Raw genomic sequence first — 14,623 nt, 5'->3', positions numbered from 1 at the left:
TACCCATCCAGCCCTTTTGTACCCTTCTGCCCTTGCATACCTCCTCCTTCTGCTAGGACCTCCTTCTCCTCCCTTTCTGCCTGCTCACCTTGCACAGCCCCAATCCTGAGTCACCGCCACTGAGAAGCCTCTCTGGAATTCCCATTCGGGTTAACACCTTCCTCTGTGCTCCTAAAGTCTGTGTGCAAGATAATAGCAGCTACCATTTGTAGTGGCTAAGGTGGCTGGGCACATTACATGCATCATCTCTGTACCCATTTGACAGGTAAGGAAACTGAGGCTCAGTTTGTCCAAGGCCACACGGCTGTTAAGTCCCGAAGCTGGGTTTGGAATCCAGGTCTCTCAGGCTCCAAAGTCCATGTCTTTCTACTACACAACAGGCAGCTGTCCTTGCCTCAAACTAATCCCTTCCCAGGAGAGGGGATAAGTATGTGTTTCTCCATCTCCCCCTAGACTGTGCATTCCTCTAGGGCACCGCGAGTCTTACCATGTATCCCTGTGCCTGGCACATAGCAGATGCTAAATAAATGGTTAAATGAATCAATAGTTTGTTGAATGAGAAGCTTATCCCTTTATCTTACAAGTTGATGGAACACTGCTTCTGATAAATTTCTGGTACATGTGGTTCCCATCCCAAGTCAGCGCCCACCCCCAGTGGACAGTCAGGTCAATTTCTCAGCTGGCAGATCCATAGACTAACCCACTGCTTCTCCAAGTTTCACGTCATATGTGAATCTCCTGGGAACTGTGTTAAAGTGCAGATTCTAATTCAAAAGGGCTGGGACCCTCATGGGTGGGGGTGTTTCCTGCAGGCTTCTGGTGATGCTGCTGGTTTGAAGACCCCATTTGAGAGCCAGCTGGGTCTAAATACATCAGCCAGCAGCAGCCAATGCACTTTGGTTACCTTTGGCTGGTAACGAACAATAAAACCTGTCTCATGCGTTGCTCTCCTTCCAAAAGACGACCAGATTTCAAATGCTCCTGATTTTCCATGATTTAGCAAAATATTTAAGTTATGCTTTGAGCTATAAACATTTGGCAGCATGAACCTTTGTTTGTGCCTGTAGCTTTGGTTTAATCACACCCTATCAATAAATCACAAATAAATGAGAGAGAGGAGGCACTCACTGGAAGATTCCATTCCAGTGACAAGTGGATCAGGGGAGTGGGTGAGGGTGGGGGAAGGCGCGGATGAGCCCCAGGGCATTTTTACTGGGAAAGTTCCACCCTTCCACACTTGCCTACCCCATGGCCACTTTCCCGACTGCGCTCCTCCATTCCTGGTAAACAGTAAAGTGATGGCTTATTCATCTCGAGACCTTTGAACCCCACACAATCGCTTTGCTGGCGTGCCAAGTCTTTAGAGGTCAAGCATCCCCGGTCCAAGACGTTTGGAAGGAAAACACCCTCTTTTCTGTCTCCTTTTCCAGATGTCCCTGGGCCAGCAGCAGTCAGCAAGAGGTGTGCCTTGTCTGAGATGCAAGGGGACGTGTTCGGGCTTCGAGCCACATTCATGGAGGTAACGGAGTTTGTCAGGAGAGGCTCTGCCTGCCTTCAGTTCTTGGCTGTCCTTTCTGGGAACCCTGGTCATTCTCTGCTGGGACTGCTTAGGATGCATGTGTTGTTGGTGGACTGGCTCCGGGGTGAATGCCTTCTTGCTTGGCTTAATTCAGAAATGACAGGAAAGCCCTTGAGGAGCCAAGATGAAGAAGGCGTTCAGGGCTTTATAAACCATTTCCAGGTGGAGGCGGCCACGCTCAGCCCGGCAGGGTGCTCTGGGAAGCGGTGGACAGTTGTTAGCTGGTTGCCTGGTCCACGCCGGGCAGACCCGTCTGTCCTGGGGTTTGGTGTATGGGCTTCATCTCCCCGTCCTGCGCCATCATCCCCCTGGGGTTCTGACCAAAGAGTGCCCCTGGGACAGAAATAAAAGTCACTGTAGTCCACAGTACTTAAAAACCAGGACCTGGTATTCACATCCAGGCAGGAGGGCTGTGAGATCCTGCTGCACGTGGACTCCCAGCGCTGTTCTTCTTTTTTTCATTGAGGACTCTGAAAACAAGAGGTAGGGCTGCCGCTCTGCACAATCCCCGGGCACTATTCGCATCACCATCTGTGTGGATCGTATGCCCTGGAGGTGTGCAGGGCACAGCCTGGGGGACCGTCCCTGCAGCCCTGGGAGAGAGAGGCTAAGCCCTGTAGGGCACGAGAGCTAAAAAGGAGCTTTTGTCTCCACTGCCAGAGGGTTGCCTTGGGCACTCAGTGGAAGAACAAAACTGGGGAGATGTTTGTCTCAGAGAAGTTGATTTCCACTGTGAGATAGCAGTTACAAAAAATACTTATTGAGCTGAGCTACATCTTTTCTACTTAAATGCTAAAATAACCCTAAGCAGGAGGTATTAGTATGTCCACTTTACAGATCAGGAAACTGAGGGTGGGGAACGGGGGAACGGCTACCAGAGGGCAGAATTCGGACTCAGGTCTGTAGGAAGCCCCATCCCATGCTGTCAACCATTCTGCATGCAGTACTGTGGTCCAAGCACAAGACTGTTCCTTGACGCTATTCCCAGGCAGTCCCCACTTCAGACGAGCTCATATGGTCTTCTGGACGCCAGGGACCGTCAAGGTCATCCAATCCCAACACCCGTCCCCTGCACAGATTCTTCCCACAGCTAGGATGTCCTTCCAGGATGAAGAGCTCCCCACGCATCTATTTTGGCCACTTGAGCTCTTTCTGGCCTTGAAAAGAGTCCGCCTCCCTATCATTTCACCCCGTTGGTCCTGAATCTGCCACCAGGGTGTCAGAGAACAAGGCTGGCCCCTCATCAGCTCTCTGAAGACAAGCGAGGATGCCTCCCTCAAGAGTTCTTGGAGCCGAGGGATAATGTTCCCTAAATGCACACATGGCGTCAGTGCAGTAATGTTTCCATTCTCTCAAGGACCACAGTCCCGCGCTGTTATCTGGCATCTGAAAATGGGTGTTTGATATATTTTGTCTGGTTTCCTAGTTGTTTATGGCAGGAGGGCAATTCCGGACACTGTTCCTCTCGGCTAGGAGCAGAAACCTCTCAGCATTGTTTTCATCCCATTTCCTCATCATCCTACAAGTTCTTTGAATGTCAAGTGAACTTGTCCTTGAGAAACACAGACTGCAGCTTTTAGGTCCTGCCTATCCAGTGTCACCTTGGAGCAACCTTAATAGGGACCCAAATTTGAGGCTTCGTGGAGCAGTGAGATCGCAGAACCTTAGCAGGGAAACCGTGTCAAACCGTTTTTATGCTTCAGTTCTCATGTTCTCAGTAGTTTGAAAGATATTTACAGGATCAGAGTGGCAGCCAGTCTGGTTTCATGGGAAAGTTTCCTAACTAATAATCACAGGACAGAATTCATGTGCTGACTCTGCTTGAATAAGACAGACACTTCCCTTCTCTAAGCCTCAGATTTCCCATCTGAAAAATGGGAAGGTTGGAGCTAGTGGACCCTAGGATCCCCTTCCAGCTTTACAGTTCCATAGTTTCAGGCAAATTGTCTGGAATCCAATTACGGATTCACGTGGTTAGTAGACTTCGAATGGTCTTCATATTCGCAGCACAGAATAAGTAGAATTACTTAGAGAGGAGGGTACAGAGTGGAGACAAGAGCAGACTGTCAGAACAAACATATCATGGAAATGTCAGGGGAGGTCCCCCCAGCAGCCTTCAGCATCCCGCTTTCCAAATGGCCATGCCGGACTCCCTGCCCGCAGGGGCCAGCCTCACAGGGTGCTGAGCTGCCATACAGGGCGGAGGGAAGCGGGCCTCCAGAAGGCCAAGCTTTTCAGAGAGAGCCCAGGGCAAGGCTTCTTCCTGCACGCAGAGATTCAGCAGCAGCAGCAGCAGCGGCATCATTCTAATAGCTTTATTTTTTTATTATTTTTTAAAATTTTATTTATTTATTTATTTATGTATGTATGGCTGTGTTGGGTCTTCGTTTCTGCGCGAGGGCTTTCTCTAGTTGCGGCGAGCGGGGGCCACTCTTCGTCGCGGTGCGCGGGCCTCTCACTGTCGCGGCCTCTCCCGTTGCGGAGCACGGGCTCCAGACGCGCAGGCTCAGTAGTTGTGGCTCACGGGCTCAGCTGCTCCGCGGCATGCGGGACCCTCCCAGACCAGGGCTCGAACCCGTGTCCCCTGCACTGGCAGGCAGACTCTCAACCACTGCGCCACCAGGGAAGCCCAATAGCTTTATTTTTTAAAGGCACACCAATTTCAGTGAGTAGAGGGAAAAAAAACCTGATCTGAGGGAAGCAAGGGACATACTATGAAAAATGGAAGGGAGACCACTGGCTCTGCAAATTACAAAATTTTACATCCTTTGGGGGTCTCTCCGGATAGATTCCCCCAGTCTCCTCATCGCGGCACCCCTCTGACGTTATTTCTGCTCCTCTCACCAGGGTCAGGATCTTCACAGGTGGCTGTGCAGTAACCCAATAGCTGGGCTTCCTGCGCTTTTGGAGTGACAACCTACAGAAAGTCAGCCCGAGGTGCCTCAGGTCCTGAAAGGGACATACTCGTGCCTCTCGCGCTTTGGGGTGCATGAGAATCCCCTCTGGAACAGGGTCGCTAGTGCCCGGGCCCAGATCCCGCTCCAGAAGCATGCATCTAACTGGCGGGGGCCAAGCGGGGCATCCCCAAGTTATCACAGCTCCCCCAGGTGATGCGGGTGTGCAGCAAAGCTTGAAAACTCATCAACTAGATCAGGGGTCAGCAAACTTTCTTTAAAGAGCCAGATAGTAATCGTTTTCGGCTTCACAAGCCACGTGGCCTCTGTCACAACTATTCAACGTGGCCCTTGGAGCAGGAAATCATCCACAGACAATACGTAAATGAATGAATGTGACTGTGTTCTAATAAATCTTTATTTAGGGACACTGAAATTCAAATTTCTCATCATTTTCATGTGCCCCAAAAGAGTAACCTTCTTTTGAATTTTCTTCAACCGTGTAAAAACTATTCTTAGTTCACAGGCCATATAAAAAGAGGTGATGGACTGGATTCTGCCAGTGGGCTGTAGTTTGCCAACCCCTGATATAGACCAACCCTCTCATTTTACAGATAAGAAACTTGCCAGGGGTCTGTGGTGGGCTAGTGTTCAGGCTGGGATTAGATCCCAAGGCCGTGCCATTTCCGTAATTCCAGGTTGCCCGCGACAGATTGCAGAAATGGCCGTTGTGACACCATTGAGGATCTTTCCAGACGTGTCTGTGTCCCCTGCAATCTGGGTGCCTGGAAAGAGCGGGGTGGGACCAAGGGGGTGTCCTCCTCATCTGTAAAGTCTCAGAAACGTGTCTGGTGACATGAAGAGCATGAAGAAAGGGAAAATAACGTGGACACAATCTCAAAGAACATCTATTTGTCAGCATTTTCCATTTCAAAGCGTTCTGCATTCCCAGCGCCTCGCACAGCACCCTGAGCGTCTACATGAACCAACAGAGCAAAGGGCAGCTTCCTCCCCCACTTCCACGTGTGGAAGGTTTGGGGACGTCAGAGGACCCGGTTGGACACTGGGCTTTCCTCCACTTCCTTCCTCGTCCTCCTCTCTCCGCTTCCTGCTCTGCTGCTGCCCCCCTCACCCCGCCCCATAAACCAAAAGTGCCCTCACCTGTCTTCTTAAAGAATCAGTTTCCTGGACTTCCCTGGTGGCGCAGTGGTTAAGAATCCGCCTGCCAATGCAGGGAACACGGGTTCGAGCCCTGGTCCCGGAAGATCCCACATGTCATGGAGCAACTAAGCCCGTGCGCCACAACTACTGAGCCTGTGCACTGGAGCCCGCGAGCCACAACTACTGAGCCCACGTGCCACAACTACTGAAGCCCGCGTGCCTAGAGCCCGTGCTCCGCAACAAGAGAAGCAACCACAGTGAGAAGCCCCCACACCGCAACGAAGAGTAGTCCTTGCTCACCGCAACTAGAGAAAGCCCACGCACAGCAACAAAGACCCAAAACAGCCAAAAATAAAAATTAATTAATTAATTAAAAAAAAAAAAAAAGAATCAGTTTCCTCCATAACTGGCTCATAAAGAATATTATTGGGTCATGAATAAAATGCCCCAGTTCCATAAAACAAGCAACCCTTTCTCATGAGAACGAAAAGAAAAGCCTTCTTGCCTTTGCCCTGTACCGTCTTTAGGGTCCTATTCATCTTTAGAGATGATTTCTCTGGAATTATCATGGAGATCTGCGATTTTAACATGTCTCAAATGGCAGCCCACTGAATGTGAACTTGGAGTGGAAGCTTCTCCTCAAATAACGCTGGAAATGCTGCCTTCTCTGCCCCTTAATGTCACACTGCACACCCGTGCGTTAAAAACAAGAAGCAGCCTTGCACTGAAGAAATGTGTTTAACCTTCTGTAGCCTGCTGACCTCCATCACCGCTGAGCCCTTTCCCTGGGCCACATCCTGACCTCCTGGGGGAACTGGTCCAGGCAGCAGAACCCCCCCAGAGCATATGTGACTCCCACGTGGCCCAACCTGAGTCTACCTTGTGTTATGGTTTCCACCTGATCTTCTCTCCCTCTCCCACCCCAACTGCAGTCTCCTTGAAGGTTGTGATGGGGCCTCCTTCTCTTCATATTAGACTAGGATTTCTCAACCTCAGCACTACTGACATTTGGGACTGGATAGTTCTTTGCTGTGGAGGGAGCTGTCCTGCGTACTGTAGGATGTTTAGCAGCACCCTTGGCCTCTACGCTATAGACGTCATAGCACCCCACTGGGACTATCAAAAGTGTCTCCATACTCAGCCTTAAAAAAGAACAAAATAATGCCATTTGCAGCAACATGGATGGACCTAGAGATTGTCATACTGAGTGAAGTAAGTCAGACACAGGAAGACAAATATTATATGATATTGCTTATACGTGGAATCTAAAAAAAGGGTACAAATGAACATACTTACAAAACAGAAGTAGAGTCATGGATGTAGAAAACAATCTTATGGTTACCAGGGTATAGGGGGTGGAGGGATAAATTGGGAGACTGTGATTGACATATACACACTACTATATATAATATACACACTACTATATATAAAATAGATAACTAATAAGAACCTGCTGTATAGCACAGGGAACTCTACTCAATACTCTGTAACGGCCTATATGGAAAAAGAATCAAAAAAAAAAAAAAAAAGAGTGGAATATGTATATGTATAACTGATTCACTTTGCTTTACAGCAGAAACTAACACAACATTGTAAATCAACTATGCTCCAATAAAAATTTTCTTTAAAAAAAGTGTCTCCAGACATTGTCAAATGTCCCCTGGGGACAGTTCTGACCTTGGTTGGGAACCACTGATGTAGACCATCAAGGCATGCGTCTGGTAGCCCCACAGTCAAAATTTGTGCTAAATGACTAAATGCATCAATCTCCTGAGTTTAGAAGAGAAAAGAAGGGTTCCTCCAGGCAGGCCTGGCTGTGAAGCGCTCATGAAACTGCCCTGACATGTCTCTGGCTTAGGCCTGCCCCATCCCGCGGTAGGTCTCGATGTAGCTCACTTGACCTAACAAGCTCTAAATCACGTGTGTTCCAGCATCTGAGACGCAGCACGCCTAAGGGGACACGGCCAGGAAGGGAGGGGAGCAGTTTTCCTCTCACACTAGGGAACCCTCTGGATATCTAAACCTTAACAGCAGGACACAAAGCAGCCAACTGCTTTTGTTTTTAATTGTCAGAGGGAAGTGTCAGCCTTCAAGTCACTGTGAAGCTTCCCCAGGATGCTTTTTCTTTTCCCAGCCCCAGGACAAAGCCTTGGCAAGGGACATCAATCTCTCCAGCCCGAGGGGTTTCCTAAACTCATTCCCTTCCCCCCAGGTCCTGTCCACCAGTTTCTTGAAGAAAATTTCCAGCTGTATTTTAACTTCAGGATGAGTGCTAAAGAGTTTACAAGTTGCTGAAGCTCTGAGGCTCATGAATCTTGGGAGACAATTTCATCAGTTTTTTAGATCAGGGATCAGTAGACCTTTTTTAATAAAGGGCCAGATAGTAGATATTTTAGGCTCGGTGGGCCACGTGATCTCTGCTGCAATTACTTATCTGCTGTTGCTGCCCAAATGCCGCCCAAAGACAATATGTAAATGAATGGGCATTGCTGTGTTCCAATAAAACTTTATTTACAGAAGCAAGTTGTGGGCCGGGTGTAGCCCACAGGCTGTGAAGACTCCTGCTGTAGAACATCTCCAGTGATGAACCAGCCTTTGCCACCCCAATGACCAAGAGGAAGAATGTGCTGCTCTTTTTACCCACGAAAGTCATACCCACATTCCCCACAGATAGACATACTGATAGGAAGACGTGAGTTTCTGATCTCAAAGGCCTTTTGGTCTCCGGTTACCATTTGTCTGCTGCTAACCTTTTCAAGTTACTAAAGTTAAACTTTGAGCTTGCTTTCCAAAGTGTAGGTGCTGCCAGCGGGAGATTCTGCCTCTCTTTTCTGGAGGTTGATCTCACTTGTCCCCATCCCACCCCCCAGGAAAATGTGCAAGTCATGCAAATGCAGTCAAGAGGACCACTGCCTGAGCTCGGACCTGGAAGATGATCGGAAAATTGGCCGCTTGCTGATGGACTCCAAGTATTCCACCCTCACGGCCCGAGTGAAAGGCGGGGACGGCATCCGGATTTACAAGAGGAACCGAATGATCATGACCAACCCCATTGCCACCGGGAAAGATCCCACCTTTGACACCATCACCTATGAGTGGGCTCCCCCTGGAGTCACCCAGAAACTGGTAAGAGAGCTTCCTGCAACCAAGTGGTTGTTTCCCTACCCTTGTAAATAGGAGCCATGCCATAGGTTCCTGGATGTCAAAGACAAGGTAAGAAGAGGGCAAGGTTGCAAAAATGGTAGGAAAATAGCTATGGTTTCGAACCTGCCCCTGCCTCACTCTGTGATCTTGAAGTGAAAACTGTCTGGGCCTCAGTTTTCCTCATCCATGAAATGGGTAGAGGTGTTCATGTGAATTTTAAGGGGCCCTTCCAGCTCTAGTACAGGGTTGCTCATGGTTCCCTTTAGGTTCCCCACTTCTGAACAGACGATGGTTTATTGTTCAGAACTCTCAGAGTGCTCATGTTCATCCATAAGTTCTTCATTTTCCCTCAAAGTGGCCTGGGATGTGCCCTTTGCAAGTCTTGGGGAGAGCACAGGAACACTTCTCTCTTCTCCATAATTCCTGCGCTTAGGAGAGAGAAGTAAATTGGCTTTACACAACCCTAGGGAAGAGGCACCCAGAGAAGGACAAGGCCCAGAGAGAGCAGGTGACTTGCACAAGGTCACCCCGTGGCTGCCCATTAAAAGGACCCAAGAAAAGTCCCCATGCACAGGCCTCACCCCAGACCATTAAATCGGACGCTCCAGACTGCAGGATCAGAATTATCAGACACGAGTATTTAAACGAAGCCCCAGGTAATACCCCATGTGGGCCCCCTTCAAGACCCAGAGCAGCGGACCAGTGCCCCTCAAATTTCCACAAGCGTATAAACCATCTGGAGAGCTCGCAGAAACACATCGAGTAGGCTCAGGGCCATTCTGAGAATCTGCAGTCCCGCCAAGCTCCCAGGTCATGCCGGTGCTGCCGGCTCCCAGAGCACACCTGGAGTAGCAAGGACCCAGCTGATTTCTACAGGTTAGTGAGATTAAAAAAACCCTACAGTGTTAGAGATGCAAGCCTGACGTTGAATGCCATCTCTCCTGGGAGAAAAGGAGAGCCTTTCGAGACCCGTGTGTCCCTGTCCCTGCAGGCTCCCCCCACAGCTCCTGCTACGCCCCCTCACAGAGTACCCTGCATGGCAATGAACCTTCCACCTTCCTGCCCTGGACCACTCTACGGCAGGCCTGGGCTCTCTAGGCTTTTGCCCTCCTCGGGGCCTTTGCACATGCTGTTCCCTCTCCTTGAAACATCCTTTCCCGGCTCTCTGCATGGCTGGCTCCTTTTGCCAGTCATATCTCAGACAGGCCGTCTCTCACTACCCGATCTGTGGAAGATGCCACCCACCTCCCTACTACATTTCTTCTCTCTCCCAGTTCTCCATGGTTTCTTTAGAAGCTCTTATTTCGAGCTGTCATTGGCTCACGCGTGTCTGTGCTTCGTCATCACCTCTCCCCTACACTGGAGTGAAGCAAGGCCCACGAGAGCACGCGCGTGCCTGTCCCGTGTACCGTCTCGTCCCTCGCCTTACGCTGCGCAGGGCACGCAGCCGGCTTGAGGCGTAATTGTGCCACGTCGCCTCCCAGCCAGGGACACCCCACGTGTGGTCTGTGGGCTGGCACTGCCCCACAGAATCCTTGTGACTGGTCCACAATCGGAAGCACGGAAATTGAGAATAAATGTTGGGAAAATTCTGTGGCACTTGACATCCAAGTGCGTGATGGCTGGCAGAGCTCCTGCGTGGTCAGCCTCACGTGGAAACCTCATGTGGCCTGAGCTACATTCTCATCACATGCACTGAGCCCGCAAATCATCCTGCAATCCGTGGAAAAAACACCAAACAAACCTTGATCCTTCACCATAGAAGGTTCGAGCAGCACAGTGCTAAGCTGGAGCTTAAGAGGGGGGGAAAAAATCCCTTCTAGATAAAGTGAAGAGAGGCAAAGTTTTTTTTCTTTTCTTTTCTTTTTTTTTTTTTTAAAGCTTTGCTTTTCGAGACGCATATTTTAAAAGAACACTTCAGCCTGCATGAACTCGGCCACCCTGTGAGGTGAGGGTTAGTTTACGTGTGAGGAAACACAGAATGCTGAACTGGACTTCGACAGCCCCAGTGGGTAGCCAGGGGCAGGTCGGGGGCCACGGAATAGCAGCAGTGCCAGGTGGTTCCGAACGCGGGCCTGCCCTCCAGCACCCGGGCCTGGGTGAGCCATCAGTGGGTCTCCAAGATGTCAGTGGAAACTGAAGCAAGCAGCTCATAAAAGAGCCAGCTGTGGGCGTCAGGAACTGACTGGTGAAAACCCCAAACGCTTCAGCCCCAGACTAATCAGAGCAAGGCATCGTCGGGCCGTGATTAATGCCGGCTCATAAAACCGCATGGGATAAAGGCCCCTCTGTCTGCCCTGCGTCTGGCCTGCCCGAGCAAATCGCATTTCTGAGACTGGACGACTCTCTTCCCACTCACCCTTCCGAGTTTTTTTTTTTAATTACCAAGTGATCGGGGCTGATTATATTTTGGAAATGGGACTGCATCTTTCTCTCTGTCACCCTTCCCAACCAGAACAAAAGCCAGAGAAATGCTTAAGCCTTCAAAGACTAAAGTCACAATAAACCTAATTGCTAGTATGTATTGAGTACTTACTATGAGCCAGGCACTACGCTAAGAGCTACACATGCACAATCGCACCTGATTTTCCAACACTGTTAGGGCTGTACTATTATCACCCTCATCTACCGAAGAAGAAACTGAGGCTCAGAGAGGTGAATGGGTCTTTGAAAGCTAGCCGGGAATGTGGGGGGAGGCAAGACAGAGAAGATGAAGGGAACCAGCATCCATGGAGTATTTGTATATGAAAGATATCAACACCTCACCACTCCCTGTGCGCTGGGTGCATTCCTGCCCCCATTTTACAGGAGAGCAAACAGAAGCTGCTGAGGTGCGCATGCAGGGCTGGCATTCACTCATACCCCATCCTCTGCTCCCGTACCCATGGCAGTCAGAGCACTGTCTCCCACTGAGCCCTCATTGGGCCTCAGAATCCTACTCAACACAGCACTCCAGGCTGCCATGATTGACCAGGATTAACATGGAACGTGAAGCCCATTTGCTGTCTTTGTCTGACAGCTGGAGAAGAATCAGAAAGCGCAGAATCAGGCCTGGGTTTTCTGACTCCAGAGTCTGTGTGTCCCACTGCCCAGCCCTGGGAAAAGAGCATCTTTCTCCTCCACTTTTCTCTCTGCTCTTTTGATTTCTCTCCTGAAAAAGCCTGGTTCCAGGAACCTCTTCAGCCAGTATGGCTGTGCCAGACAGCAAAGCACCAAATGATTCAGAAAGTTTCTCACGAAAAACTTAAAACCTAAACCAATCTTTCCAACTGATCCTAGAAAAGGCATCTTGCTAAAGGTTTTGGGAACATGACCTTAGTCAGCTTCATGGAGAAACACCTGAGAGATTCTCTTACAGGCTCTGAGCAGCACCGGCAGCTGACTCTGACCCAGCCTCTCTCCCCATCTTCCCTTCCCGAGTCCATGCCAACTGACAGTGATTGTCTGAGGGCTGCCTTGACGTGGGTTCTGAGACCCTCATCAGGGTTGATTAGCAATGTCTGCCATCAGTGTGTGGCTAGCGAGTGTGGGAGGGGTCTCAGGCCAGCCAGGCAAGGCCAGCCATCACAGAACACATGCCCGTGGTAGCCGGATGCTGGGGCCTTGCCAATGCAAAGGCAGAGAGCCGGTACCCAGCTGGGGCTTTGAGGACACTGTGAGTGCAGGCGCAACCTCGACCACAGGGCTGACTTATAAAGTCGAGCAGGGAGGGATGCAGGCCCTAGAAGACCAGAGCCACACACGGATCCAGGGACTACAGCATCCTGGCACCAGGCAATGCTTTCCACCTGAAATGATGACAAAAGGAAACTCCCCCAGAGATTGGGGGACATTTTTTTTCTCTTTGCAAATCACCCAACTTGTAGACAGTGGGTATAGAAGGAGTTGAGACCCAGGCTGCTGAGTTCAAAGCTGTCTCTGCCGCATACTAGCTGTGTGACCTTTGGGAGGTTACTTAACTTCTCTGTGCCTCAGTTTCCCAAGGGATAATATTAGTACCTTCCTCCTAGGGGTGTTGTGAGAATTAAATGGGTTAACATAGGTCAGGCGCTTAGAAGGCCTGGAACGCAGTAAGCAGCACGTAGGAGTTAGCTGTCCCGACCCTTCCTCATACCACGCCACTGGGGGAAGAAGGCAGCCTTCCTAGAAGAGGCTGCTCTCCCCTCAGCCGAATCCTCTGTGCGACTGGGGCTGCTTCAGCACTCGGAGTAAGTGAGATATTGGCCAGGTCTGGAGGCCCATTCTGGCAGCATGAGCAAAGCTCCTGTTTCCACTTCTCCAAAATCCTTCCTGAGATTCTAGGAGCCGGGCAGGCCCCAGGCAAGAAACAGGAAGGGCTGGCGGGGGTATTTCCCCTGCCCCGCCCCTGCTGCATCTCCCCAGGGCCCTGTGCCTTGCGGCCCCTCACCCACGTCCCAGGGTCCTGTGCCCTACCGTACCCTCATCCATCTCCCCAGGGCCCTGTGCCCCACCCCAGCCTGCTGGCTGTTGGGCTGCGGCTTCCTGTTCTGTTGGTCCCATCCCTTCCCCCACCCACTGCCCTCGGATGTCCTACTTCAGACTCCCCCAGGAGGACCTATACAAGCACTCACTTCCAGGCCCCTGCAGGCTCCTAAATCAGAGCGGGCCTGGGAAGCTTTCCCACAAGGTCGCCAAGTGAGTCCTATGCACCCCAAAGTTTGAGACAAGGGTCTTCAGATCTACCCGTCTGGCCTGTTCTCGTTGGAGGGCACCTGCAGTTTCACACTGATCAAGAGAAAAGCCACGGTCTTCCCAAGACACAGCAGGAATCAGCCCCTGCCACACGTGTCGTCAGCTGGGGGACTCCCCGGGGCTTCTGGTTCTCCTGAGTGTTGGGTGAAGGGCCTGGGATTCTCTGGCCCCTTTTCAGGGCTGCGGACTCGGCTGAGTGACACTGCTCTCCTCTTACTTGTGAGGAGGATGGAGTGAGGTCGCCAGTGACTTCTCACAATGGCCCAGACCCTAGCGGTCATGCTTTCTACCCTGAACTTTGCAGATGAGGAAACGGGAGGCCCAGAGAGGCTGGGTGCTTCCTTGATCTTACACAGAGAGTAGCAGCAGCGGGGCTGGAGCTAGAAACCCAAATTTCCCGGCACCCCGGGATGCTGTGCACCACCCAGGCCATCTCCTGTGTCTAGAAAGTGCCCTGAGAGTGTGAGGGGCTGTGCAGAGGAACAGGGACGAAGAGGGTGTGCGTGAGCCCACAGGGCCGGGAGGTCTCAGCCGGGTCCCCCGGGATCTCGGGCTGAGCCGCCGAGGGTGGGGCGCTCACAGCCACCCCTCCACTGCATTCCCACACCTGCCTCTCCCTGTTCTAAAAAGGCTTTTATCTGGAATTCATTCATTATGACATTCAGCAAACCAGTCTCTGGACCAGCACGCCCCACCCCAGGTCCTCATCCCCCGCTCCCTACAATCAGGCTGCAGCTGGGACTGTCCATTATGAATCGCATCTTCCATGCTGGTTAACACAACTCCAGTGTGAGTCCGGCCCCAAGGACGAGATATGGGGCAGGCAGATTCTAAGAGGGTAAATATGGCAGCAACCATGGGGGCATGGGAATCAGGCCATCTGGTGGGCGAGTCAGGTACGCATCAGGGTCAGGGTCAGGCACACAGGTGGAGAACAGGTGTCGAGGAAAAACAACTGGCCTTTCACACTTTCTCATGCTGTGTGGCCTTGACCTTTATCTTCCCCTAATCTCCCCGTCCCTGGGACCCACCCAAGTGTAAGATTTCTGCTCATTTAAAAAAAAGCAAGCAAGCAAACCAACAAAAGGCCATTGGACAGTTATCCATGGACCTATTAATATTCAGATGGTCT

General features: G+C 50.9%; 1 protein-coding gene across 1 annotated transcript in view; it reads left to right on the top strand.

Moving 5' to 3' along the window:
• LMCD1 (LIM and cysteine rich domains 1) overlaps positions 1–14,623 on the top strand; it is a 58,093-nt gene that overhangs the window by 27,053 nt on the left and 16,417 nt on the right. Inside the window, exons 2-3 of the mRNA XM_068559252.1 lie at positions 1,431–1,519; positions 8,505–8,760. Coding sequence (XP_068415353.1) covers positions 1,431–1,519; positions 8,505–8,760 — 345 coding nt within the window. The remainder of the gene's footprint in view (positions 1–1,430; positions 1,520–8,504; positions 8,761–14,623) is intronic.

This window comes from Eschrichtius robustus, chromosome 12, assembly GCF_028021215.1.
Source record: "Eschrichtius robustus isolate mEscRob2 chromosome 12, mEscRob2.pri, whole genome shotgun sequence".
Taxonomy (NCBI): domain Eukaryota; kingdom Metazoa; phylum Chordata; class Mammalia; order Artiodactyla; family Eschrichtiidae; genus Eschrichtius; species Eschrichtius robustus.
The sequence above is the reverse complement of the archived record's forward strand: the minus strand, read 5'-3'. Positions and strand labels throughout refer to the sequence as shown.